Source organism: Fundulus heteroclitus, chromosome 7 (genome assembly GCF_011125445.2).
Source record: "Fundulus heteroclitus isolate FHET01 chromosome 7, MU-UCD_Fhet_4.1, whole genome shotgun sequence".
Classification (NCBI taxonomy): Eukaryota; Metazoa; Chordata; class Actinopteri; order Cyprinodontiformes; family Fundulidae; genus Fundulus; species Fundulus heteroclitus.
This window is the reverse complement of record NC_046367.1, coordinates 39,327,861-39,354,022: the sequence shown is the minus strand read 5'-3', so window position 1 is coordinate 39,354,022 and position 26,162 is coordinate 39,327,861. Positions and strand designations below refer to the sequence as shown.

At 43.2% G+C, this 26,162-nt stretch overlaps 1 protein-coding gene across 3 annotated transcripts in view; it reads left to right on the top strand.

Annotated features, from left to right (window-relative positions):
• The first annotated feature begins 1,102 nt into the window (after positions 1-1,102).
• slc39a10 (solute carrier family 39 member 10) overlaps positions 1,103-26,162 on the top strand; it is a 40,017-nt gene continuing 14,957 nt past the window's right edge. The window contains exons 1-2 of one of the 3 annotated variants that reach the window (XM_036139617.1): positions 1,103-1,246; positions 25,014-26,051. In XM_036139617.1, coding sequence (XP_035995510.1) covers positions 25,035-26,051 — 1,017 coding nt within the window. In that variant the 5' untranslated portion in view covers positions 1,103-1,246; positions 25,014-25,034. Of the gene's footprint in view, positions 1,247-11,096; positions 11,303-21,755; positions 21,999-25,013; positions 26,052-26,162 lie in introns of those variants that run through there. The other 2 variants (XM_036139619.1, XM_036139618.1) reach the window with 2 other exon arrangements.

Sequence of the window (26,162 nt, the reverse complement as noted above, 5' to 3'; positions counted from 1 at the left end):
TCATATTTATGAAATACCACATCCAATTAGGATAAGACTCATTCATCCTCAGCGCCTAACGTCACCTGCTTGTTTTCAGTGGCAGCTTTGACTCACTGCCCACTAATAGGATCTAACAGCAACCCATATTTAGGTATTCAGTTGCAGGTTCAAGTCTCTGATGCAGCCTTAGTCACTGAAAACTTCCTAACAATAAAACATTCCACACCCTTTACCCAGGAAGTTACTCCTCTACACTGTTACCACAGGCTTACTCAAGATGAGGTATTGCTGCAAGATCAGTGACTTGATGCAACCAAGTTTGTTACACGACTATCACATTGCATTGTAAACTGAATTTGAACGTTATATTGAGAAATTAACAGAATTGATTTGATTACATGCTTTTGGTCCGCTTTACTAGGTACACCCTTCTGATGTTTTAACACAAATAGTGAATCAGTCAATCACATGGCAGCCGGTCAGTGCGTTTTGGCCACATGTGGGGAAGAGAACCTGGTGAACACTTTTCAGAATGGGGGAGAAAGGGGTTTGAAGTGACTTCCACATAGCTGCTGCTGCCGGAGTGGGGTGCTCTGAGTATTACAGCACTGATAATGTTTGGATTTTCACACACAAGCACCTGTCAGAGTCTGAGAAAGAACAATATATAGGCCTGGCTAGTGGACATACACTTTATACAGGATAATGCAACTTGCCACACAGCTCAGATCATGTCAAACTGGTTTTTCTCGCCTTAACAGTCACTAGATCTCATTCCAGTAAAACACCTTTGTGATTGTAGTTTAACAATGGGGGGAAAAAATCTGATTTGTCCTGTAAAGTTCCTTTCAGATTCATTTATGAACAAACAACGTATAAAATAGGTTTAACAGTTGCTTTCTGCATGTACAACTAACTAATCATTCATGTTAAACGTATTTTATTTTCCTTTTCTTTAATGTTAGGGCTGTAAAGAGACAGCTACAGTTGAACTTCGACTCTGTCTGCTGCGGGATGAGCCACCATCGGCCTCCTGCCTGCTACTTCCGCATTCAGATCACGTGACGGCCGCGTTTGGCGCCTCTCCCTTCGCCGCTGCGCCGTGAAAGCTGCGCAGACCAACGGCCCGACCCGTCCGCGAGTCTGGGGAAACTGCGTAAAAGCGGTTGGTGGATACGCCGAGCTGTAGTTCTCACAGCGTAAAAGCTGCGCAGGATTTTCGTGGTACCGAGCGGAGAGGGGATGCACACGGCACTCGAGTGAGGTAAAGCGTTTGTTTTCATTCACTCCCCCAACATGGACTCTGGTAGCCGGGATCGCTGAGCTCTGGTAGACTCCCAAGGAGAGCCAGGGGCCAGCGAACGGCTCTCCGTCCCCCGCGGACACCGGGCTGGGTTGCTGACGGTCCCCTGCTAGCTAGCGTTAGCTGGCTGGGCTCTTGTTGGTGTAGGTTAGCGTTAGCATAAGGCTAGCCATGAGGTTTGCTGCCTTCTCTGGTCCAGAGGCAGCTCAATAGGCGGCTGCTGTTGGAGAGGAGCTCCGGCGTTGCCCTCTGTCTGCGTTTGTGTCACTTTTATTTCATCGTAATGTTTTATTTAAATTAGACATTATGGTTTATCTGCTGTTTTCTGTGGTAATCAGTTGGAAGCGGAAGAGATTTCCTCAGGTATGCGGAGCACGTGTCGTCCCTCTGTTAGCCGTATTGATCTTTGATTGGCTGAGTTGCTTCCCAGGGTTTATTGAAGAATGGCTGAAGTGGGTTTGCTGGGAGTTTTCACCGGCAACGCGTTTTATCGTGCTGCCGGAGCTCACACCCCCCTCCTCTGATAAACAATCCATCACGTTGAGGCGCAGAGGTTTTGTTGCGGATGCGGTTCAGCCTCATGTCACCTGTTGTTGTTAAAGCTCATTTAACGGCTGCACCAACATATAAGTAATGAAAACTATTGATGGTGAGACGAGGCCACTTACTTCAGCAAAGGATTAAGTTCTGTAAACTTCATTTGCACATGAAACCTACGGTGGCCGAGAGGTGCAAACGCACTGCAAATACATGAATGCGCTGTAAAAAAAAACAAAGTACTCCAAACACAAAACATTTGCAATGGGGGGAAAAAATGCTGCAATCTCAAAAATTAGACCGAAGATACAAACATGCTGTAAACACAAGTCATGTTGACCCATAAACACACGCAACACATGTAAAGGCAAAATGCTGCAAGCAGCACAAACCGCCACAAGTAAAAAAAAAAAAAAAAAAAAAAAAAAAGCTGCAATCTAGCGCTGCATAACAGAAGTGCTTGGTAAGTTTATTTTGTTGGTTGAGAAGTTGACACTGCTCCTTTGTTATTTTGGTGATAACCTAACAAGTTTAAGTGTTTATATTTAAAAACAGATCCCAGGGTTTTCCCTCAGGGCCCCAATTCAGAAAGCTGCACCCCCCCCCCCCCCCCCAGTACAAAAATCATATTCTATTGGCAAATTGTCTTATTTACCTGCTCAAATCAAGGAAAAATACACTAATTTTAAGGAAATATTACTTCCATTTTCCATTTTTGCAGTGTGGAGTGATATTACACACTTAGGAAGATATTCAATGCACCTTATGGTCTGAACAATACAGTAAACCAAGACGTCCACCACCAAGTGGCTTAAAACAAAAATATGAAGGTTTTGGAGTGGGCTAATTAAAGCCCAGACTTGAATCTGATTAAGATGCTGTAGCATGACCTGAAACCCACCAATCATACTGGAGCGTCTTTCATGTGGCTGAATTAAAACAATTCTGCAAAGAGGAAGTACATTTTCATTCCACTGTTTGCTAAAAAAAAAAAAGTTAGTATATTAAATGTATGCCTTTGATGGTGAGGTCAAACAGGCCTGAAGCTAATATCACATTTGTACATTTCCTGGATATCTTATAAATGGATGTTTGAAAAGGTATTTGATGTTATCTGGAAATTTCAGATTTCTGCACTGAATTCACACTTTTTAATTTAGTGAAGAATGTTTGGAGAATTTAGCACATATTGGCCATTTGTACGAAAACGCTAATCTAAAACGGTTGGTTCAGACAACAAAAGTGAAACATTTGCTTTAGGTAAATATAACTTTGATTACAATTCAGCATATTAACATTATTTTGCCAAGAAGTTGTTTTCCTTAAATGAGCAATAAGTAAAAGTTAATTGTTTTAGATTGAAAGAACTGAAATGTTTTGTGAAGAACTACGGTATCTTATGAAATCACATCACAATCCATCTCTGTTGTTCTCCTGTCTCTTGTTTATGAAGAGGCAATAAGTAATGATGACACCTAGTGTTTCAAATCAGAACACCCCCCACCCCCTCGCCTTTGGAGAGTGTTGCACAAGTCAAGATGGACGGGAACTTTGTACAGCGTAATTCAAGACGACAAGTCTAAGACTATTCAGCCAAAGTGGATAAACGGCCTTCTCACAGAGACGTGGGGGTCCAAAAATGCCACTACTACTGCTACAAGACGTCCGGTCTCTACGGGGCCTTCTGAGCCGGGCCTAAACCAACCGATCCACTTATCTGTGTGAAGACTTATCGTCGACTCAGACCAATGGCAGCGGTGTTGTCCACGAACATCAGGAGTTTCACAGATGGGTCTCCTGATGTCCCCAACACAGCTTCCCTCATCTCTGAGTGGGACGGGATCATTTCTGAAGCCACAGGCTGCGTCCGTTAACGTTTTCCAGCTGTTGTATCTGTGTTTAACGGATGAAAAGAGGTGGTTTGAGATCTGCTTTTGTTCAGGATCCACGCGGCTGACGGGCGTATTTGCTGTCGTGTGTTTGTCAGTCAGAACATTTTCCCCATCTGTAAGCTTGACTGTCCGCATGAAGCCGTTTTTGCTTGGAGGTATGAATTTCAAAGGAGTGCGTGGAGCTGGAAAATCAGTGAGCGTGCAGAGCAGCAGCTGCTGGAGGTACATCCTGAGGTCTGGCTCTACATACAGGGACGTGTGGATATAAAGAAGAAATGACAATGAATTACAACACCAGGCGTAATCGATGTTTTCTGTGTAGCTTTTGCTTTTGTTCTCGGTAAACGGAACAGACCCGGCGTTACAGGCCTCGCCACCAGAATCTCCGTTACGTATTGAGACCGGGGAGAAGTTTAAATTCAAGTCCAATCATTTGAGCTGATTATTGCTGTAGCCGGTGTCAGGGTCATGCATAATTCAGATCTCTCCTAACATCAGGCTTTGTGTAGCTGAATTTTCCAGGAGATGGGGCTCTTTTTAGCAGCTTTTCACTGATGTAAAATGAATGAGCCGACGGTTGCTTCAGTTCTCACTCACTTCCTGCTAAGGCCTTTGACAAGGCTGCGGATTTCAAACCGAACCAGGATTCTTACACATTTACAATCCTCAAACGCCAAACCGGCATCAATGCACGCTTTCTGACAGCTCTTCCTACATGAATAACGTCTGTTCTTTGCTCTGAAATATCACCGAGCTTTGAATAATAGATCAGTGTTGTTTCAGAGGCGGCGGATTCATAGTTAAAAATGAAACCCGCCGGCTGTAAGACTTTGGTGCCATGGTAAAACGGCTTCATATCATTACATCATAGATTTGTCTGCCTGAGCCTCTGGGTCGGGGGTCAGTCTCTGCCTCCAGCAGAGAAGTTTAAGTGTGTTGGTGTTTTTGTCCAACAATGATTGTTGGAGGAACCGAGAGACGAACAGACGGATCAGAGCTGCGTCTGCCGTAATTCTGCCACTGCTCTGGTCTGTTGTGTTGAAGAAAAAGCTGAGCCACAAAAGCAAAGCCCCCGATTTACCGGGCCGTCTACTTTCCGATCCTCACCAATGGTCGTGACAAATGGATCATGGCCGAAAATAACTAGATACTGAATAGAAGTGGCCGAAATGAGCTGCTCTGGGCTCAGCCTTAGCAATAGGGTGAGGAGCTCAAAGCAGAGCTGCTGCTCCTCCACATCGCAAGGACTAGGTTAATGTAGTTTGAACACCAGATCAAGATGCCCCTTGGGCGGCTTCCTTCTGGTGATGTCATAAGTATTAGGGCTGAACAATTAATCGCATTTTCAATGTAATCGCAATTAAAAAAAAACGCTATTTCCAAATCGCAGAGGTCTGCAATTTTTGGCTATGTAACAATTAGTGAATTAGACACGTCCATTAGGTGTTGGTAAAATGTTTAAAGTGGGTTTGCCTCCATGTGAAGACAGTTGCAGCAGTGAGATAATCTAATTTTATTACTTGTTTTAGAGTTTATATAATCATACATAGCATTAAGTTCTGGTCAATCAGTTTAATACATTGACTTGTTACACTCTATGTCCAACAATCAATTAAAAGCTGTTCTCTTGAATAATATTCTGATTAATAGAAACGTTAAAAGTTCTTGTTTAAAATAGTCCTTCTTTACAAACATCTTTTTTTAGAGAACATTTTTGTTGCTTGTGGTTAATGCAGAGAAAAGTCAAAATTGCAATTTTGGTTGAAATATATCATAGGCAGAACGCAATCATTTCTGCTTCGAGTTTAGATGCTGTGGGTCTTTTAGCAACTAATCCACATGGCGAGGAAACAAAATGATTTGTTGTTTGTATATATTTTAAAACGCATGATAAATTAAACTGGAAAATAAATCGCAATATTAAGAAAAAAAATCGCAATTAGATTATTTTGCAAAATCGTTCAGCCCTAATAAGTATGCGCAGCGTTACCTCTAGGATTTTTTTTTTTTTTTTTTTTTTTTTTGTAACAGGGCATGCGTATCTGAAACAAATCCAAGGATTAACTACGTCTCTGTTGTTAAAATATCATTGAAAAGCAACATATGTTAATATATACACTTTATGAAATAATGTATGAATATTTAGACATTGCCTAATTCTAACAGGATGCGTCTAATTTTACCAAAAAGATGGTAATCAGAGGCGCACGTATTGAACGAGGTGAATGCGTGATTCAAGCTGTGTGGTAATTATGTTAATGCAACAATTTCAGAGAGAAACAAGAGACTAGATTAAAAACTATATGTATTTTTGTAATTCACGGTGGGATTATCAGCAGCTTTGCAGATGCGTTAAGCATTTGCAATGTGAAAACGGAGCAGGTCTCCTCTCTGCTCTGACTGCATGCAGGGCTTTTCAAGACAAGCCATCCATCTGCCTGTGAGACAGCGCTGAGGGAAGATGGGAGGGTGTCACGGCAGCTCTAGCAGCTGTTGTGAGACAGTAACGATAGAAAGATTGCTGCGTTCATGTGAAGTCGCTAAATCACCACAACCACAGAGAAAAGTCACTAGATTTGTTTCTAGTTGCTGTTTTTTGAAAAATAAAGTTGTTACAGGGGTCAGAAAAGTCCTGAGCACATCAGTAGCGGTTTTTCCATCCAATTCTCGTGCTAATTTTGAGCGAACTTTTAAGAAATGGCAAAAAACGAAAATGCCGATCTGACGTGTTTCCAATTTACTGGTTTGTAGCAAATTAACCAAGAGACGCACAGCGTAACTTCATATGTTGACGGTGGCTTTAATTAACAGGAAGTAGATGTTGCTAACTAGCAAAGACCAGAGAACAGTAATGGAGCGACGCTTTAATGAATGTGCTGAGGTTTTCTTCTTCTGTTCTTTTAACGGGTGAGACCTAGAAATACTCGTATGTCTTTGTCGGTCCACACGTACCTGTTGTTGCTTCCAGACCAGTTTTTGTGTGTTATGTGAATATCCAAGAAGCTGATCAGTCATGTGAGGTAAATGTTTGCTGCATCAGAACTGATTCCACAAACGCGTTTCTATCTCCTCTTTAGCGCATTTACTGTTTTTCTTAGAAAAAGTTTTTTTGAAGATTATTGAGTTAATTCGAATTTTGCCGTTTCCATGAACCCCCTCTAATGCGACACTTGAAAATGTGCATTAAAAAACATTAATGGAAACACGACTAGTGAGATTTGGTTGAGAAACTGATTCTGCTCTGCCAGGCAGTCCAGTAGAATATCGATGTAGCTGACAACTTAAATTGTTGAGTGTTCAAGGGAACATTATAAATCGCTGCATTTTAACTCGCCCTCCCGCCAGACTAAGCTTACTTTTTTTAATTTTTTTATTTGAAAAGCCTCGTTGTTTGACAGCAACATCAAAAACTCGGTAAAGCTCCCGGTCATTGTTAGCTAATGCTAGCAGTTTTTAGCTTGAAGGACACTACAGTACCCATCCCCACATCCCTATACAGTACAGTTCTTTTTTTCTCTCTTATGGACAATTAGTATTATAATAACAGAAGAAGTGAGCACCAGGACTACATGGATGCTGAGTAAAATCAATATAGGAAACGCAGTCATCAGTTAAATGTTACCAGTTTAAACATTAATGTGTTATAATGCGGTTTTCATTTAGCTACTTTCATTGATGCACTTCAGGTAGAGTTTTTTTAATCTTTCACAATGCAAAACATAAGATTTTGGTGTTAAATTAGGCATTACGATACTAAGCGAAGGAATAGTTGGGATTATTTCTTGTAATTTGACAACAGAACAGGAACCCTTGGTTAGTTTAAGCTTCGTTCCAGAATAAAACGACTTTAAGCGCTCCTGCGCAGCATGAAGGTGAGCTGACCTTGACGCGTTAATCCTCATCATCAGACCCTCGGCACACAAGAAGCGCTTATTGCTGGTGAGCATTTCTGCGCTCTTATAAACCGACTGAATGAAGAAGTGGTGCCTTTGTAATGCAGGAGGCTACCTCAGTTATTAAGATTTAAATCTCAACAAGTGCGATGGTGTCTGGCGGCGCAGGAAACCAACAGCTGGGGTCTTCAAACACATCGTCTTAGCTCATCTGTCGCACTCCAGCTTCTGTTTGCTGTAGCTCTACGTTGGTTAAAAATAGAGCTGTGTGTTTATAACAGTTTCACAGATGGCTTTGTGGTGTTTTTGTTTGACATAATCAGTATTAAATACTAAAAAAAAACAAGCAGATTGGAGTTTTTATCAGAGCTAAGCCAGAACTGATGAGAGATGATCACCTTCAGTAAAAATACCACGATTATTTAGGCAAACAAATATTACATTCCTGCTGCTGCCTGAACAACATAACATATACTTCATTATGTTGTTTTATCTGTAGCATTTATTCTTTCTTCATTTTCATAGACGTCACGAAAACAGAACATCCAGCAGCTCAGAATCAACAGCTTAATGTGCCGAATTTGATCCTTTTACAGAGTAACTGGTTTCATTTAGGATTTTTTTTTTAAAACCCGTGGTGCTGTTTATTTTATTTATTTGGGAGGGGGGCTGCAACGTCATCATGTTATTTGCACATTTGTTCATACATTTGGGACCCAGGCTGTAGGGGAGCTTTTGCCAAGACAAAAGAGCTATCAAAAATAGTGATTAAGTGTGTTTGGACACTTTAGAAAAATGATTTTTGAATTTTATTACACTCCCTGAATCCACACTACATAAAGCAAACGGTGCCAAAGAGACAGTTATCAGAGGCACACAAAGTAAACGAGGTAAATAAGGGATTGAAGCTGTGTGGGAATTAAACTCAGGGAATTGTTTTAGTGCAACAGTTTCAGAGACAAAACAAGATTGCTTCAAAAACTGGATTTACGTGACGAGGCAGCAGCAGCAGCCAGGGTTCTCCCCACCCACCCATTTAAAGTACAAATGAAGGCCGATACATGCAACTTAAGCTTTTAAATACACAATTTATGTTAGATAAGAAAATATCCAACACCACCTTCTTTTTAGGTCAATTGAAATGTTCTTGATTGCTAACAATATGTACAAGTGTTAGTAGAAAGGTAACATTTGCAAGTAAATGCATAATATTTACCTTTTTATATAGTCTAGCCTAACAAACTACTGCTCTGTTTATTCTTACTCAAACATTCATACAGGGTGACCAGTCCCCCCAGCTCTGTCCTAAACCACCGTCTACATCATGTAATCTAACACTATAGGGTGTCTGTAGCTGCTAGCAGCTTTGCAGCCAGACAGGAAGAAGAAGATTGGTTTTTCAAAGTAAAGTACATTTTAACTTTTCATGATATCTATATTAATTTCAAACTTGGATTATGGTTATTATAGGCACACACATATAGGCTATAATATAGGGTATATAAATCTCATTTGGTTTACATTGTATTAACATGTTTAAAAAATAACTTAATTCTGAATGTGTGGCAGCTTTTAGTTTTCATCACGATCAATTACATGTATGCTCCATACCGCCGTGGAAAATCAGATTGTTCTCTATCTTTATCTGGATTTTCTTTTTTAAAGGACTTAAAAGTCTAGGAAGGTCACAGTGGGGCTTTTTTTATGCATTTTATACCATCAAAACAATCATGTTGTTAATGAAAATACTAAAATCTCACAATGCTGGAAAAGGAATAAAAGATCTTTAATGATAAATTAAAGAGATTTTTTTAGATCTACGTAAAAACCTTTTATTTTAATGAGTAAATGACGGCAGCAGCTGGTTTCTAACGGACTCTGGTTTTTCACAGAGCTGTTTGGTTTATTTGTTGTTCTGCTCCTAATGGTCCCAATCTGCTCTACATGTAACACCATCCCACACTAATGCCGCTTATGAGACAGTCATTTATGCAGCTGCACAGTGAGGCAGCGAGGTATTTATATCTGTGGGGCTTTGTGGGATGATTGTCCAAATAAGCTCCCGTCTAAAACAGGATCTAAAACCCACCCACTCGGTTTTTAGATGTGACGAATTGGAGTCTGTGATTACTGCGGCTGTCTGCAGCAGAGGCGGCTCAGGTGAGTCAACACCTGGCCCAGGAGCAACGTTTGAGCATTTCATTGTGGTGAGGCCGGTGATCTAAAGCTGTGATGCTTTATGAGAAACAGCTTTATGTTTTAACCAATGCCTGGAAAACAGTCTAGGGATCTCACAGTATTAAGGTTTTAAACTCCATTCCCTTTTTGATACAGCCGCAATATTTCTGGAAGGCAGGATTATCTTTGGTTAAGAGCAAAACGTGATTATTTACAATATGCCAAACCCAACACTTGCCCAGATTAAGGAAGGTAGAGGACAATTTAGTGAAATATGAAAGTTTCAAAATATGACAATAATAGTATAAGTTGTAATTTCTTTTTTTGGTACATTTGATTCTGTTGTAATCATTTTTATTATGACTGCTTATCTTTAATGTCCCACAACCATCCATCCATTTTCCAACTCGCTTAATCCCTCGTCTGAAAATTAACTTTCACCGGCTAAGTTAGCTGGTAGCATTTTTTTTTTTTACCAAAATATTAATTCTGACTGACTCCTGCTAAATATCTCCACATAATCCCGCTACGTAATTAGCCTGAGCTAAACGCTAGCTCTTAGCAAACGAACATGACGTAGTGGCTGTAGTTCTTGCATCACACGTCATTCTGATTGAGTTTTTGTGTTTGTGCGCGTTTGTTGTCATACAAACTGAAAGCAGAGGAACATAAAGAAGCATCCTTCCAAAACGACTGAAAAACACAATTTATTTGGGTGCAAACATTTACTCGCCATGTGGCAGCTAGCCCTCTGACATTTACTCGCCAAGCGGGAAAATTTACCTGCATTTGGTGTCTGGCGATTGTTAATTTCACACCCACAACATTCTCCTATTTGCCTGTAAATTTCCTGTTGCTCCATTAAAACTCCTTCTCTATATAAAAAGTGTTGAAACAAACACGGATCTGGCGCATACACTACGTGTTTTACGGTGTAAACACGGATCTGGTCCATCAGGGTTCTTGCCAGTGTTTTCAAAGTTGGCTGAAATCAGTACAACATAAAAACGGTACAAATGTTTGAGAGCAACTTAGAAAAGGTCAGTAAAGCTCTTGAACGTCCATCAGCGCCACTAAAACCTTTCCGGACAACATAAGCTAACGCTAGTTGCTATTAGCTTGGCGATTAGCCACCTTCGAGCTACGCTACGCTTCAGGAATGCATCCAGAGACGCTGCAAAACAACCCGCCAGCTTATTTTAAAGCACCAACATATTAAAACGTGGAATTAGAAGGCAGAGCATGATGACAATCTGGAGAGCAGTTCATCTAAACCCCTTTTTTAAGGGCAAACTCTGGTGAAACACCATAAAGTGCAATAAGCATCATAAATGTGAGCCCGGCGGGAGGCTGGTCAGGTGGTTCCTCCGTGTCACGGCGTGCCCAGCTGCTCCGACGTAAAGCCCTCCCTGGAGCTCCCGCCTCCCTCTGCACATCAAGTTCAGGCTCCAAACGTTCAACCTGTTCCTGATGGCCACGCTGCCCTGAGCGCTCAGCGCCAGCTTCACTTCTCACAGGTAAGCCTTCGCCGACCGTTCGCTCCGTTTCAGAGCGTCACAACTGTACCGTCACACAGGATCTGCTGAAGGTAACAATCCTGGTCGTCCTGTGCAGTAATGAACCCGTTTCCAGGCCACGGAGCATCAGCCTTACTCCTGGGACCACGCTCAGCCATCTAACGGCTCGTTGGCCATCTAACGAGACCCTGAAAGCCACGGAGATAAGTCGGAGCTTCCAGCAGAAACCCCGGACCTGATGTGGCGTTGGTCACAGAGAAGTTGAGGGAAAGGTGTGTCTGGGTCAGCTCCAGACGAGGGTTTTCACTCTTCAGATTGATGTTTTCCAGCATTAAGCCTTTGTTGCCAGTTGGAGCTCTGGATCACATGAAGAGGTTTAACCTTCAGCAGTCTGCTACAGAATGTGTGAAGTGGAGCCGCACAATACGTTGAATCACACTGAGCTGCACGTCTGTGATGTGCTGAGCTTGAAAATAACTGCTTGGATGGCATATTTGTGCTTTTATTTCACCTGCCATGTCTTCAGATGCATGTTGTCCATCTCTGGCCTGGATGTACTGATGCAGACAACTCTAGATCAACAACTCTTGTTGCTAACATCTGTGCTTTAGGTATAATCTGCAACATCAGACCTGATACAGGTCAGCGTTCTGAAGGCTTATTGGAATAGTAGTAGTAGTAGTAGTAGTAGTAGTAGTAATAATAATAAACATTCACACTTCACACATAAAAACAAAAGAAACACATAAAATATAATTAATATGAACATTTATTATTATTTTCCAGCCAAATACATTTTTTTGGAGACTTAGACATGCAAAAAAAACTCACCAGATTTTGCACGTGCGTCAGTTCTGCATGACATTTAGGTATTTCAAGGATGTTACAAAAATCTGGATGTTACAATTTTTTGACCAATCTGGTTCAATTTGACTTTGGAAAGTGCCTTGAGATGACATGTTTCATGAATTGGTGCTATATAAATTTAATTAAACCCACGTCCTGAGAAGCTAAATGCTCGTTAGCAGCCGATAAGATTCAAACGTTCGGGTCAAAAAAACACAGACAGCGGTCACTTTACAGAACGATGTGAATTACTGAATGTTTCAGACATTCCCAGAGAAGATAATTTGTTAAAGAGACAAAGAACGGTATAATTTTCCTGGATGTTTAAACTAACAGCTCTTTCTTGCGTCGGTTTGTGTGGCAGAAGAACGCAGCGTTGTGTGATCAGAACCTCGTCTTTGTTTAACAGTTTGGGCCAAAGTGTTTCTGTTCATATTGGTTTTGGTGCAAATGAGCATCTTTTGATTTAATTAATTATTTAGTGTTGAGTGAATCAAAACGTACATTGTCTTGCTGACCTCACTGTGAAATGTGTCACCAGTGGCTGCAGGAATCATTTTATTGTATTTGCTGCTCTGACCAAACTGTGACTTTTGATGCTGACGCTGTTTCCTAATACAGGGTGCCTGCGCAAGTCTTGAAAGTCTTAATAAGTATGGAATTTTGAAACACTGTTTTCCAGACCTTGAAAAGTCTTGAATTTTGTGTGAAAGTCTTAATAAAGTATGGGGAAAAAAATGTATGGTAGAATTTTACAGTATGCTCAAAGGTATTGTGAAATAAGAAATAGGAAGGTAGGCTATAAAACTATAATTTTACTAACTCGTCGCGTACTGTATTAGCCTAATGGAATCAAACACTTGTTTGATGTGAAATTCATGTACTTGTGATTTTCATGTTTTGAAACTTTTCATCAGTAAAAGCATAATTTACTGTGAATAATGCATTTGTTCATTGAATACTAGCCTAACATTTCTAATAAACAGTTTATACAATCTCAACCAATGAATAGGCAGTAGGCACACAAGTATACAAGTACATAAAGTTAAGGGCTTGGGAAAAAAAATATCAGTTTTAAAAAAGTCTGGAATTTTAATTTGGAAAAAGAGCAAGCACCCTGTAATAGTTTGGGGCGGTTCTCCACATGACGTGAACCCAGAGCTCTCAACATGGTGAATAGCTTGTGTGAGCAGCTACTCTGCTAAACCAACCTTCAATCATCCGTGGCTGATCACACGCTTCACACAGCTGCGATTTTTCAAACTCGCTGGTTGTCATTTAAGCCGAGTCCCTTGTAGGCCGTGGGCCAGAATCTGTAGGACGCTTCCTTAAGAAGTTTCGTATGAACTGTCAGGGGGCAACTTTCTTCCACCAGGATAAGTTGCTACACATAGCAGTGATCTCAAAACACCAATGTTCCCACGTTTTCGCTTGCACATTAATAAGTTATAGCCGATAAAAAATCTAAACTGTGGCGCTCCGGTCCAAGAGGTCACGTGATTCGATTTTTGCTGCTCAGCCAATCAGATCGCTGTATTGTCAGCTGTGCGCGTTCATCAGTTCATCATGGCTGCGCTCGTAAGATGTTTGTATGCATTTGTTTCCAGATGAAGAAAGCCCAATAATAGCATTTTCTGGCGCCAGCTGGCAGAGATCTTGATGGCAAGAAAAAAATAAATAGCCCAGACCATCTGTCCATCCATCCATCCATCCATCCATTTTCTAACAGGCTTATCCCCGCTGGGTTTGCGAGGTGCTGGTGCCGAGCTCCAGCTGTCAATGGGTGAGACGCGTTGTATAAACTCGTTGTGCCAAACGAGTTATCCCCTTCGGAATTTGTAGAATTTTGTATTGTATTTTTGAAATCAATAAAAGTTTTAACCTCCAGCTTTGTGAAGTCTAAATATTTTAAACATCACATTCTAGTAAAATGAAATTTATTTTTTTTAAACTCCTAATACGTTGTTCTATTTTTAAAAGAGACATATCTCGTTTTCTTAATACGGTTAATATCTCGATAAGGTTCTTGGTTGAATTAAAATCTTATTAAATCTGATAATTTTGGCTGTGCCTTTATTCAGTGTTCATTTGATCACACGTGAAATCCGCTTTATATAATCTATTCATGCGGGTTTAGCTACCAAAAAAGAAAAAAAGAGAACCAGCAGACAGCTGTGATGGACTTAGGAAGGTGGATTTTGGTTTCAGCAGACAGACATTCGACAATCTAATAACATAAAGCTAATATTTTCGTGACACATCTGGAAATGACCGTTTTCTTTCTCATAACGTATTATACTGGATGGATGGATGAACGATAATGTAACGACACCATTGCTATATTTCGTTAAGAAAAGTAAAACATCCTCATTTCCACGCCTAATAGGTTGGAAATGAGGCGGAGTTGACTAGATTCATTCTTCCAGCTGAATGCGCTCTTGGCGCAGGGAATACAAATTCTGGCGGGGATAAGTCGTTTGGCACAACGACACCTGTGCTATCCTAGCGCAGCAGGTCTTGGTGATATCACAGTAAATTGGGCAAAAGTCTGGACTATTTCTGCCCTGCGATGGACTGGTGACCTGTCCAGTTTATACAACGCCTCTCGCCCATTGACAGCTGGAGATAGGGACCGGCACCTCGCGAACGCAGGGATAAGCGTGTTAGAAAATGAATGGATGGATGGATGGATGAATGGATGGATGGATGGATGAATGGATGGATGGTCTGGGCTATTTATTTTTTTCTTGCCATCAAGATCTCTGCCAGGTGGCGCCACAAAATGCTATTATTGGGCTTTCTTCGTCTGGAAACAGACACAACAGAAACAACCATCTTACGGGCGCAGCCATGATGACGTGGTAAACTCGCTCAGCTGACAATACAGCGATCGGATTGGCTGAGCAGCAAAAATCGAATCACGTGACTTATTGGACTGGAGCGCCACAGTTTAGATTTTTTATCGGCTATAACTTCTTAATGTGCAAGTGAAAACGTGGGAACATTGGTGTTTTGAGATCACTGCTATGTGTAGCAACTTATCCCGGTGCAAGAAAGTTGCCCCCTGACAGTTCATACGAAAAGTCACCGTACAGATTCTGGCCCACGGCCTATTGAGCTCAGACGTCTCCTCCTCGTTGCTCTCCTGAACCTCGTCTTCGTCAGCAGATTGGAGTCTTTGCGAGTTCCCCAGACCATCTGCTAGGAGTTTGGTCCATGAGGCGGCCTCCGTCGGCCCTCTGTGACGCGCCGTCGACCTTGCTAAGAAAAACCCTCCTCTGACACTTGTTCTCATGAGCAGGCTGTGTTTTCAGGCCCTTCCACATGCAGACGGTGGGTTCTGATTCCTCTGTTCACCAACCTGGATCACAAACTGAACCCTGACAGACCTCAGAAACTTTCTGCTGTTTGTCACAATAAGTTGAATAATGATCGACTTAGTTATAACATAAAACGCGTCTCTTCGCTCTTTTTTTTTTTTTGCAGAAATATGAAGGCTTTGATGGTTTCCTCTAGGATTTTTTTTTTTTTTAACCGTGGTGTTCATTTTATTAATTTTGTTTGTTTTTGTGTTTGGGTGACGTCATCATCAAATTTGCATATTTATTAATAAATTTGGGACCCAGGGTGTAGGAGAGCTTTTAAGGCCAAAGAGTTATTAAAATGGTGATTAAATGCGTTTGCAACCAAAAATATCCCTTATAAATTGATTTATGAATGTTTAATACACTCCCTGAATTCACACAAAAACAAACTGTGCCAAAAAACAGTTATCAGAGGCACAAAGTGAATGAGGTAGATACGTGAGTGAAACTGTGTGTGAATCAAATTCAGGGAATTGTTTTAGTGCGACAGTTTCAGAGACATTCAAAACGACATTTACGTGACGAGGCAGCAGCAGCTGTGTTGTGCCTGTGAGGCAGCGCTGAGGGAAGCAGTAACCCTCATGGCAGCTCTCACTGCTCACAGTGATTCCAGAACGACTTGCGCTTTCGGTAAAGTCGGTATTAAAAAAAATGTTGCTAAAAGTTGCTGCTAGTCCTTTCTGAAAGAAAATTGCTAGTGGGGTTGTAGCAACAAAGAAGCTAAATGGGCAACAGTGGACAGTTCTCTAGTTTTCCTTCCTGTAGCTGCAGCAGCTTTGCAGCCAGACAGGAAGGAGCCGGCGATGCTGGTTTTCAAAATAAAGGACATTTTAACTTAGACTTAGACAACTTTGTCATTTTGTATGCACATAGTGCGTACAGAATGAAATTTCGTTTGCATACAGCTTGAAAAATTGCAGTAAATTACAGGATAAGGTGCAGCAGTGATTTATGTAAACAATTTAAATGTAAACAATGCAGGGGAAATAGACAGTAGACATGATATTTAAATTAATTTCAGACTTGGATTATGGTTAGTGTAAGTGTGCAACTATAGGCTATACATAATATAGGGTATCTAGATCTCATATACTTTACATAATTTAAAATATTTATTAAATAAATCTTAATTTTGAAGGTGTGGCGGCTTTTATTTTGCACCACGATCAATGAGATGAAGTGTAAACCCCTTCTGTCTTAGTCTGTCTGTAGAAAAGCAAACTGAGCTCAGAAGAAAAGTCACCAAACTCAGAAACTCACATTTCCTGCATCTTCAGTTCAGATTCAGCACCCGGTAATAATTGAATCAGTCCCAGCATGTTGAACTGGTCCGTTTGATTAAAACCCAGCACAGCAGACACACACACAGTAATCTAATAACCAGCTGAAGGTTAATGCTCCAGTTTCACTCCATGTTACAATATTTCATCCCGTTTTCACAATAACAATGATTTGATATTTAGAAATCACCAAAAAGGCCCACTGAGCTTTACTTTTTATGTTGCTCTCCAACACCCATGCCATACAGTTAGCTTAGCATGTAGCACCATTCAGCATTTCATTCTTCTCGTCTATAAAGTTTTCTTCTGTTCGCCACATCTTAGCAGACATTAGGACTTCTGCAGAGGCTCATTATTCTGGTCTTATAGACCAGTTCATTGTTATTGTTTTGATGCGGGTTTTTCGCGCATGCGCGCCGGACTGGTTGGCAAAAGACGAACACAATGGCGGACGCAAACAGCGAAACTGACGAGTTCTCCACGTATTTTTCTTCTTTAGATAACGTATCACAAGATCGTTTTAAGAGTAAATTGATGGTTGATGGTATCAGATTGCCAGATCCACACAGCAAAAGCCTGAAGAGACGGAGCGAGTCTGTGAAATGCTAACCAAGTGCTCCGTACCACGACATATACAGCTGCCTTATAAACACGGCAGGCCAGTACAGACGAGAGAGCACGAAAGCCCCTGAAACCACTGGACGGCTGCAATTATTTTATATCAGGAAAAAGGCTCCAGCAATGCCCGCGACGCCATGAGGGATTAAGCGGTCAGAAAATGGATGGATGGATGGATGGATGTTGTTCACACATGTTTGTGTAACAGCACAAAGCGCCGTCGGACACAGGCCGCGTCTCAGCAGAGGAAGACCCGCCCGGTAGGATAAAAAAACATTGTTTACTATGGATTATTTTGGTGTTTTTGTCTTGTTAAAATGGGTGGGGGTGTCGGCGACATTGCAGCGTAAACACAGAAGTACTAGCGCCCGTGAACCGGGGCGTAATGGAGCAGCAGCAGCTGCTGTCTGAAGCTGCTGCGGCGGCTGCTGTAACGACCGCTACACGGGCCGCTTCTCCGGCCCGTGTAGCGGTCGCCACCTCCCCTCCGCCGCTATTTAAGTAGAACAATGACTAGAGCAGAATTAAGTTGTATTTACCGGAGATGAAGTGTAGACTACAAATTCTGTCGTAGTATGATCGCTCCCCCAGTCCATTGGGAGTGTCTGCCTGCGCTCTTTTCATTGAAAATATCCATTTTTTTTCTTCGTCCTTCCTCCTTCGGTAAACGACAGAAACGTACATCCAACGATTTGGAATGCCTCTGTGTGCAACCGGGAGCACAACAAGTCGTAGGCATTGCTTAGATTCCAAAAATAAACGAAGTAAAAGTACGCTCTAATTCACCCGTTTTGTCATGTTGTAGACGAGAGCAGCTCTGTTTTTTGCCAACCACAGTGCCCGGATGTAGTGCTGACGTCACGCGTGAACTACCCTATATGCAGCGGCAGGAAGGAGACGGGCTTAGCGTCTCTATGTGCTGGTGAGGGATGAAGTACGACTGTTCGTGAAGATGTGAATGGCTCATGTTATATAGAATTTGACACAAATCCGTATCAATAATGAATTTATAGATTATTTTGACAACCCTACTACATACCGTCTTTGGTATCACCGTTACTGGTGTATTTAAAGGACATATAAAAAAAACAATACTTCGCCAGGCCTATAATACAGTGGGGGAAACCCTGATGTTATATTAATAAATGCATTTTTCCCAACATAGAAAGTACTCCTGGGTCAATGTGAGCTTCTGAGCTTTCTGTGTCTCTGCTCTGTCTTCTCTAAGCCCCAGTGGGTGGAGGCAGATGAGCGTTCACACTGAGCCTGGTTCTGGTTCTGCTGGAGGTTCTCCTCCCTGTTAAAGGGGAGTTTTCCTCTCCACTGTCGCTTCATGCATGCTCAGTATGAGGGATTGCTGCAAAGCCATCAACAATGCAGACGACTGTCCACTGTGGCTCTACGCTCTTTCAGGAGGAGTGAATGCTGCTTGGAGAGACTTGATGCAACCTGCTGGGTTTCCTTAGAGAGGAAACTTTCTGACCAACCTGGAGGTTCTGATGGAGTCTGTCTTTGGAAAGAGCCTTGATGATGATTTGATTGGAATTGGTGCTATATAAATAAAAATTTTATTGAATTTTTAAGGACACATGTAGTCAAAGTAATACAGCAAAAAACTTTAAAAAGTCCTTTTATAATCACTTTTATCATCATCACAATATATGGTGATATACTTTAACTTCCATATCGCTCGCTCCTGGTCATAAAGTATTCATGGATAAACACAATTAAAATTCCCCCTTTTTTTTTCCTTTTTTTTTTTTTAAACGGTAGCATCTGAAATCCGCTCTTTTTGCCGTAGCCTTGATATAAATCCTCTGATGGAAACTTTGTGTTGCTGTGAGGAGAAAGCGAGTTTTAGCTGCTCTCCTGTGAGCGTGGTTCGTTGCAGGGATGAGGAGGATGAAGTTAGGATGAGGAGGATGAAGCTTCACGCCCCGCCGAGGAGGCGACCCAGCTGTGTTGAAACAAGGACACGCCTGAAGCCCGCGGGGCCCCCAGGCCCCTCACAACAGACGGTGCACACCTCTGCTTTCGTGGAAACACAAACTGCCCGTCTTTGGTTTAAAAGAAAAACCTCATTGTGTGTTGATTTGTTAATCGATGAAATCGTCTTTTTTTTTTTTAAAGCACACTAGCTGTGTGTTTGTCTTCATTCCTAAGCAGCTCCCTGCAGACAGCAGCCCGGCGCTGAGATGGGAGGGAAGCTTCTGGCCGTGTGAGGATCATATGAAGCAGCTTAGAGGTCAAAGCCGCCCCTCAGAGGTCGGCTATCAGGGAACGGTGCCACAGAACCGCTCTTTAAAACAAGAAAACAAGAATTATAGTTGTCTTTATTTACCACAGCTGGTAAATAAACATATTTATGCTGCGCTGATGTTTAAGTGTGTTAGGAATGGCTGACGGCTGCTTTTTCTTAGTAACTTTGTGCTTTAAACGTATCGTTTTATGTAAATGAAGTGGCTGAGCAGAGAGTCCCCGGTTTGAATCCCACAGGTCGCCTCTCTGGGTCCCTGAGAAAGACCCTCAGCCACAGAGCGCTCCCCGGGGGCCACAGAGGCAGACCACCGCTCCCTGGGGACGGATTAGACTCACTTCAGTGAATGTTGCAGTGGTTAATCTGGTTCCCTTTTAGGGCATAGCTGTGCTTTATTTTTAAAAAAGCGACGTCATCAATGAGAGTTCGGGGTCCAGACTTCATGAGCCGATCAAGATGTATTTCACTTCATCCACACTCTAAAGGACGCATGCTTACCTAAAGATGTCCCTCAGTTCTCTGTGATTGATTGATTTAACAAGACAATCACTTTATTACTGCAGCCATGATTAGCTTTTATTGGCACAGCGGCCATTTTGGCATCCATGTTGGTTTTTGTGGTATAAATTCTCTCACTGATGGAGGGACAGCTGATATTTTTTTTTAGGATTTTTATCTCCACATGTTTCTCTTTACACAAAGTAATTATAAAATGTCGTCTCTGAATCAAAGCTTCATCCCAATTGTCTCTCAGAGACATTTATTAACAAACAGCCATAGATAAACATGAGAAACGGCTGAATAATAACCTACTGGAATACATAAAAGTATAATCATAATGGATATAACCTCAATATAAGTGGCATAGACTCATCTATTTTTAAGAAACTGGATACTTTTAAAAATGTGATATACTGCCTAGCTCTAGGATTGTGATAGATGTGTAGAAATTGCATAACATTTATTACAATTATATTAGAAATATGGAACGGTGGGTAGGCTGAAAAGGCATAAATACACAAGTTGGTGGTTGTAAAAGCTAAAAGTGTGAAGTGGGATTGCACACGGTGGGGTTGTTTATTAGAGGTGTGTCTTTGGCTGAAATGTGGAGGAGTGGGAGAGCTGGTGGAGATGTGAAGTCTGCTTAACGCTGCTTCCAGCCTAATTGGCCCTCCTGGCTCATTTAACTGCTCTCCTTTATAACGGCAACACCTCAGACCTCAGCAGAAAACCGTTTAGATTATTTTCTGTAGTCCAGGCTCTTAAAAATTTTCTGATCTGATTTGGTTTCCTTGCATTGCAATAAAGGAAGTAAAATTTTCTAGAAGTTAGTGTATTTTTACTTGATTTGAGCAGCTTAGTAAGATTATTTGCCAATTAAATCAGTATTTTTAACCCTAAAACAAGATAATTAGACCTCCTGCACTTAAAATAAGATGATGGAGATGAATTGTTCTTATTTTAAGTGCAAGAATAATATTCCACTGACAAATAGTCTTATAACTGCTCAAATCAATGAAAAATACACTAATGTCAAGACAATTTAACTCACTTTTAGTTCCCCTTTTGCAGCGTGAGCCTCAGGAAAGTTGGGCTCTGCACTGCAAAAAGAGAACTAAAAGTGAGTAAAATTCTCTTGAAATGAATGTATTTTTCCTTGATTTGAGCAAATAAATAACACTACCTGCCAATGGAATAAGATTTTTCCACTTAAAATAGGAACAATTCAACTCCATCTTATTTCAGGCGCAGGATATCTAATTATCTTATTTTAAGGGTAAAAATGCTCATTCTATTGGCAAGTAGTCTTGTTTATTTTCTCAAATCAAGGAAAAATACACTAATTTCAAGAAGATTTTATGTACTTTTAGTTCCCTTTTTGCAGTGTGAGCCTCAGGAAAGGTGGGCTCTTCATCCTGATGATGGGATTATGCTCATCTTGCTGGTTTGGTGGTGACTGCGTCTGGCGCCGGTTTCACCTGAGGTTCAGCGTGAAGCGAGTATAAAAAAGATGAACTGCTGCAGAGGAACATTGTGGAGCTTACTGTGTGAAGCAGCCGGTGGACCTCAGACTGAAGAAAGCGTTTCTTGTTAAATACCAAAGCCAACAAAGAGCCGTGTGAGGAAGTGGCTGCAGGCTGCACTGCTGCTGGGAGGGTGTGTCCTCAAAAAAAAAAAAAACGGGTTCAAAGGTCCCTGCTTTCTGGTCTATAAACACGGGATTGTCTGCAGTGGGGAAGAAGCTCCTCTAACGCAGATTTGCTCTGTTGTTCTGGTTCTGGTGTCGGTCGGCGTAGGTTTGACTTATTCCTGGATGTCCCGAGGCTCAGGTAGGTCCGTTTCCACCTGAATCAAGTCACTGTTGATGGCTACAGGGTTTAATTTGTTGTTTTTGTTGTTGTTTTAGTATTTGCACCAGATAAAGTCTGAAAGTGTTAAAGTTTTTGAGGATAAATCAGTACAATCTAAGCAGAAACGTCAGTGGTGACAAACGGGAGCGTTGGGAAGCGTTTCGGCTCAGTCAGCAGGACGTCGGTGATGAGCTGAGATTCATCAGCTGATCGGCTTTGATGTCATCAGCAGAGCCGCCGCTCGGCCTTTAACGCACCTTTCCTTACCGTCCGCTCCTCAGGCTCTTTGTCCTTTTTTATGTTTAAACTTGACCCGCTGTTCGTAAGTATTCACACTCACGGCTTCATATTACGCTGAAGCTCGTTTATCGGCTGGTCAGCCACGTTCTCCCTTTCTGCTCTGCAGGATCCTCTACCGCTCAGCCAATGTTGGGCGGTTGTTGGGTTCTAAGAACGGCGGTTCTGTCCTCGTACCTGCGGTCGTCTCCAGGGAGAACGCTGAACCTGTAGAGATGCTGGGGGACGTTCCTGGTTGACGTTTGAAGACTGGCTCTGTACCAAGGCTCATCAGAGTCTCCTGGATTTCTATGCCAGTCTTTATTGACTTAAATCTGCTGTTTTTGTTCTGTTAACTTGCAGAAACAGGGACAAGGTGTTGGGTATTGCTGCTGCCATCCAGACTAACTGACTAAAACCTTCATTTATCCCTGCAGTGGTCAGAGGTTTAATCTGGTGGGATTTTTGGGGTGTAGTTGTCTGTCTGGGGGTTTTGTTCTGCTGGCTCGGTTGACCCTAGTGGACAATAAAGGTTCTTGAACTTCAACTGGAGACGCCGTCAGTGGGGGGGGGTGACGCTTTTTGTTTCAGACATTAAGGCTGAAGGGTCCAAGTCTGGTTTAACCAGACCTAAGGAGCCTTTCAGCAAGAAATTGCTTCTATTGGTTGTCATACCATAAAGACCTGATTGTTGGGGGGGCAATGGGATGGTCAACCTTCTGGATGGTTCTCCTGTCTCCTCAGAGGAACTTTGGACCTCCGCCTTACTATGCATTGAGTTGTTGGTCACGGGATTCATCAAGCACCCAGGTGTGGGGGAGGGTCCTGGTGGCTGCAGCCTTCCTCTGTCTGCAAACGATGGACACGAAGATGGCTGCAGGATGGTCGGTGCACCCTTCTTGAGATTTACGCTCTGACTCAACCCGCCGTCAGCGGTCTACAGGCGATCTTCCTTTCACTTCGTCGCTTGGTTTCTGCCAAGCTGCAGAAGCCTGCAGGATCTCTCAGCAGAGAGGTATTAAAATGATCCCTTTATCATCGTTTTTTAAGAATAAAACGTGTTCTCCTGGTCGTTGTGGGCTCAGACTGCTGTCAGAATGTAAGGTGAGGTAGAACACGTGTGAATACTGTAAACTGGTGACGATGGAGCTGCTCTTCAGACGGTGAGATGCCAGACATGACCTGTCAGTTTCTGTTTTTGCGGCGTTGGTGTGGAGCCAGAAATCAATGCTGATAAATATCGATGCTTCTGGCTGGTGTCGCCTCTTTTGGTTTTAACGGGATCTGAGCTCCACACAAAGTAGCTCCTGAAAGCTTCAGGACTCGGCTAGCTTAGCGGCTAAACGTGGTCTGAATGCCCCCCCTCACCCCTTCAGCTGACCTCTCTGTATCCCCCCCCCCCCCCTCCACGCTGTTGCCACCCATGGGCCACGGCTGAGACCTTATGAGGATCATTTGACTGGGATCATGTCGCTGCTTCGGGCTTTTTGAAGTGGGAGAAAACACTCAGTCCTCAGTGGAGAGTTTGTTGGGCTGCTGAACGTTCCCGCTTCACTCGTTAGCTCTGATGTTCTGACATGAAGGTGTTGCAGCGTTGGAAGTTTTTCTGCAGGCTTGTTATCTAAATTCTCCTGCCGGCTCCACATTTGATGCGGAGACTCTTTATTCTGCCGTGTGTCAGTGAGTCGGTTCACCACTTTGTCCGGCTGTAGGTTCATCACTGAGTCCTTGCATTAGTGCATCATTTCAATAATTGAATCAGTGAGTCACTGCTTCAATGGGTCGGCATTTTTGTGAGTCAGTGCATCAGTTTGTCATTGGTTCAGTGAGCCAGTTCGTCAGTGGCGGTTCAGTGAGTCAGTTCATCAGTGGTGGTTCAGTTAGCCGGTTCATCAGTGGTGGTTCAGTGAGCCGGTTCATCAGTGGTGGTTCAGTGAGCCGGTTCATCAGTGGTGGTTCAGTGAGCCGGTTCATCAGTGGTGGTTCAGTGAGCCGGTTCATCAGTGGTGGTTCAGTGAGCCAGTTCATCAGTGGTGGTTCAGTGAGCCAGTTCATCAGTGGTGGTTCAGTGAGCCAGTTCATCAATGGTGGTTCAGTGAGCCAGTTCATCAGTGATTGCTTCAGTGAGCCAGTTCATCAGTGATTGCTTCAGTGAGCCAGTTCATCAGTGATTGCTTCAGTGAGCCAGTTCATCAGTGATTGCTTCAGTGAGCCAGTTCATCAGTGATTGCTTCAGTGAGCCAGTTCATCAGTGATTGCTTCAGTGAGCCAGTTCATCAGTGATTGCTTCAGTGAGCCAGTTCATCAGTGATTGCTTCAGTGAGCCAGTTCATCAGTGATTGCTTCAGTGAGCCAGTTCATCAGTAAGTCAGTTCATCGGTGGTTCGTCGGTTCCTCGGTGGTTCATCGGTGAGTCGGTTCCTCGGTGGTTCGTCGGTGAGTCGGTTCCTCAGCGGTTCATCAGTGAGCCGGTTCCTCAGTGGTTCAGTGTGTTGGAGCGTCAGTGAAGCAGTCCCTACCAACTTCAGTGGGTCAATGCATGTCTGCATCAGCATTTCAGCGTTTATGAGTGAAGTATTGCATCAGTAGGTCAGCATTTAAGCGCTTTACTGTTTTTGTGTCACTGAATTGTTTGCCTGAGTATTACTCTGAACTGGTATTGTTGCCTCCTCTGAGCACCACTGTGCCGGTGAAGTGACGTGCTCTCTGCCTCCACAGGTGACCACTAAAGAGGACGAAATGCGAGTGCACGCACACACCAAATTCTGCTTCCTGTGTGTGCTCACCTTCATCTTCCATCACTGCAACCACTGCCACGTGGAAGGCCATGACCACACGAGTGACGGACACCAGCACAGCGACCTGCAGATTTCCGAGGCTCCGTACGTACGATCCCCCACGGCGTCCCCCGAGTCCAACGGTGCTGACGTGGGGCCCCTAGAGGAAGAGCAGCGTTTCTACATCCAGCAGCTGTTCAGGCGCTACGGGCAAAAGGATCGCTTGGACTTCCATGGATTCCAGAGTCTGCTCTTCAGTCTGGGTCTGGGGGAAGTTAAGTTGGTAGGTGTGGACCACGAGGATCTGGGCCACGACCACGTAGCCCACCTGGACCTGCTGGACGTGCAGGAAGGGCTTCACTCACACTCGTCCTCCGGCGAGGTCCACAGTCACGACCATCACGACCACAAGTCCCATCCCCACCTTCCACACGCAGAACAGGTCCCCACACGCTGCAGCCACACCACCGCTTCCAGTCCAGAGCCCGGCGGGCCCACAAAGCAGGACCACGATCACAGAGACACACGGGGTGGGCACCAGAAACATTCTGACGATCACGGCACCCACGACCACAACCACGACGAAGACCATCAACACCAGCAAACAGAGGTCCAGTCTAACCACAAAGACCTTACCTCCAGAGCCCATCAGGGCCTCAGGAACCACAGCGGCGACCACCACCACCACGGTCACCACCAGACGGCGCACCCCGAGCCGCCGGTGACCCCGACAAGTCCACCAAAGAGGACCAGGAAGTCGGGAAAGGCCAGGAACCAGCCAAGACCCAACAAGTTCCCTTCCTCCGAACCGCCGCAGTCTGGAGACCATGAACACCAACACGGTCATGACCATCACCACCAACATGACCCGAGTCACTCCCATAAAGACAAGAGAGAGGCCCCGGGGCCGGCGGCTGCGGCTGGAGCTTCACCGGAGCTTACAGAACACGCGGGCGGACTGACGCACCAACACGAGGAGGTAGGACCTCCCCCTGATTTACTCTGAGGGGTCAGAAAGGGTTTTTATAATGTTCGATCCAACACGTTTCTGGTTTGTTCCCAGTGTTCATTCACTTTTTACCGATTTCCA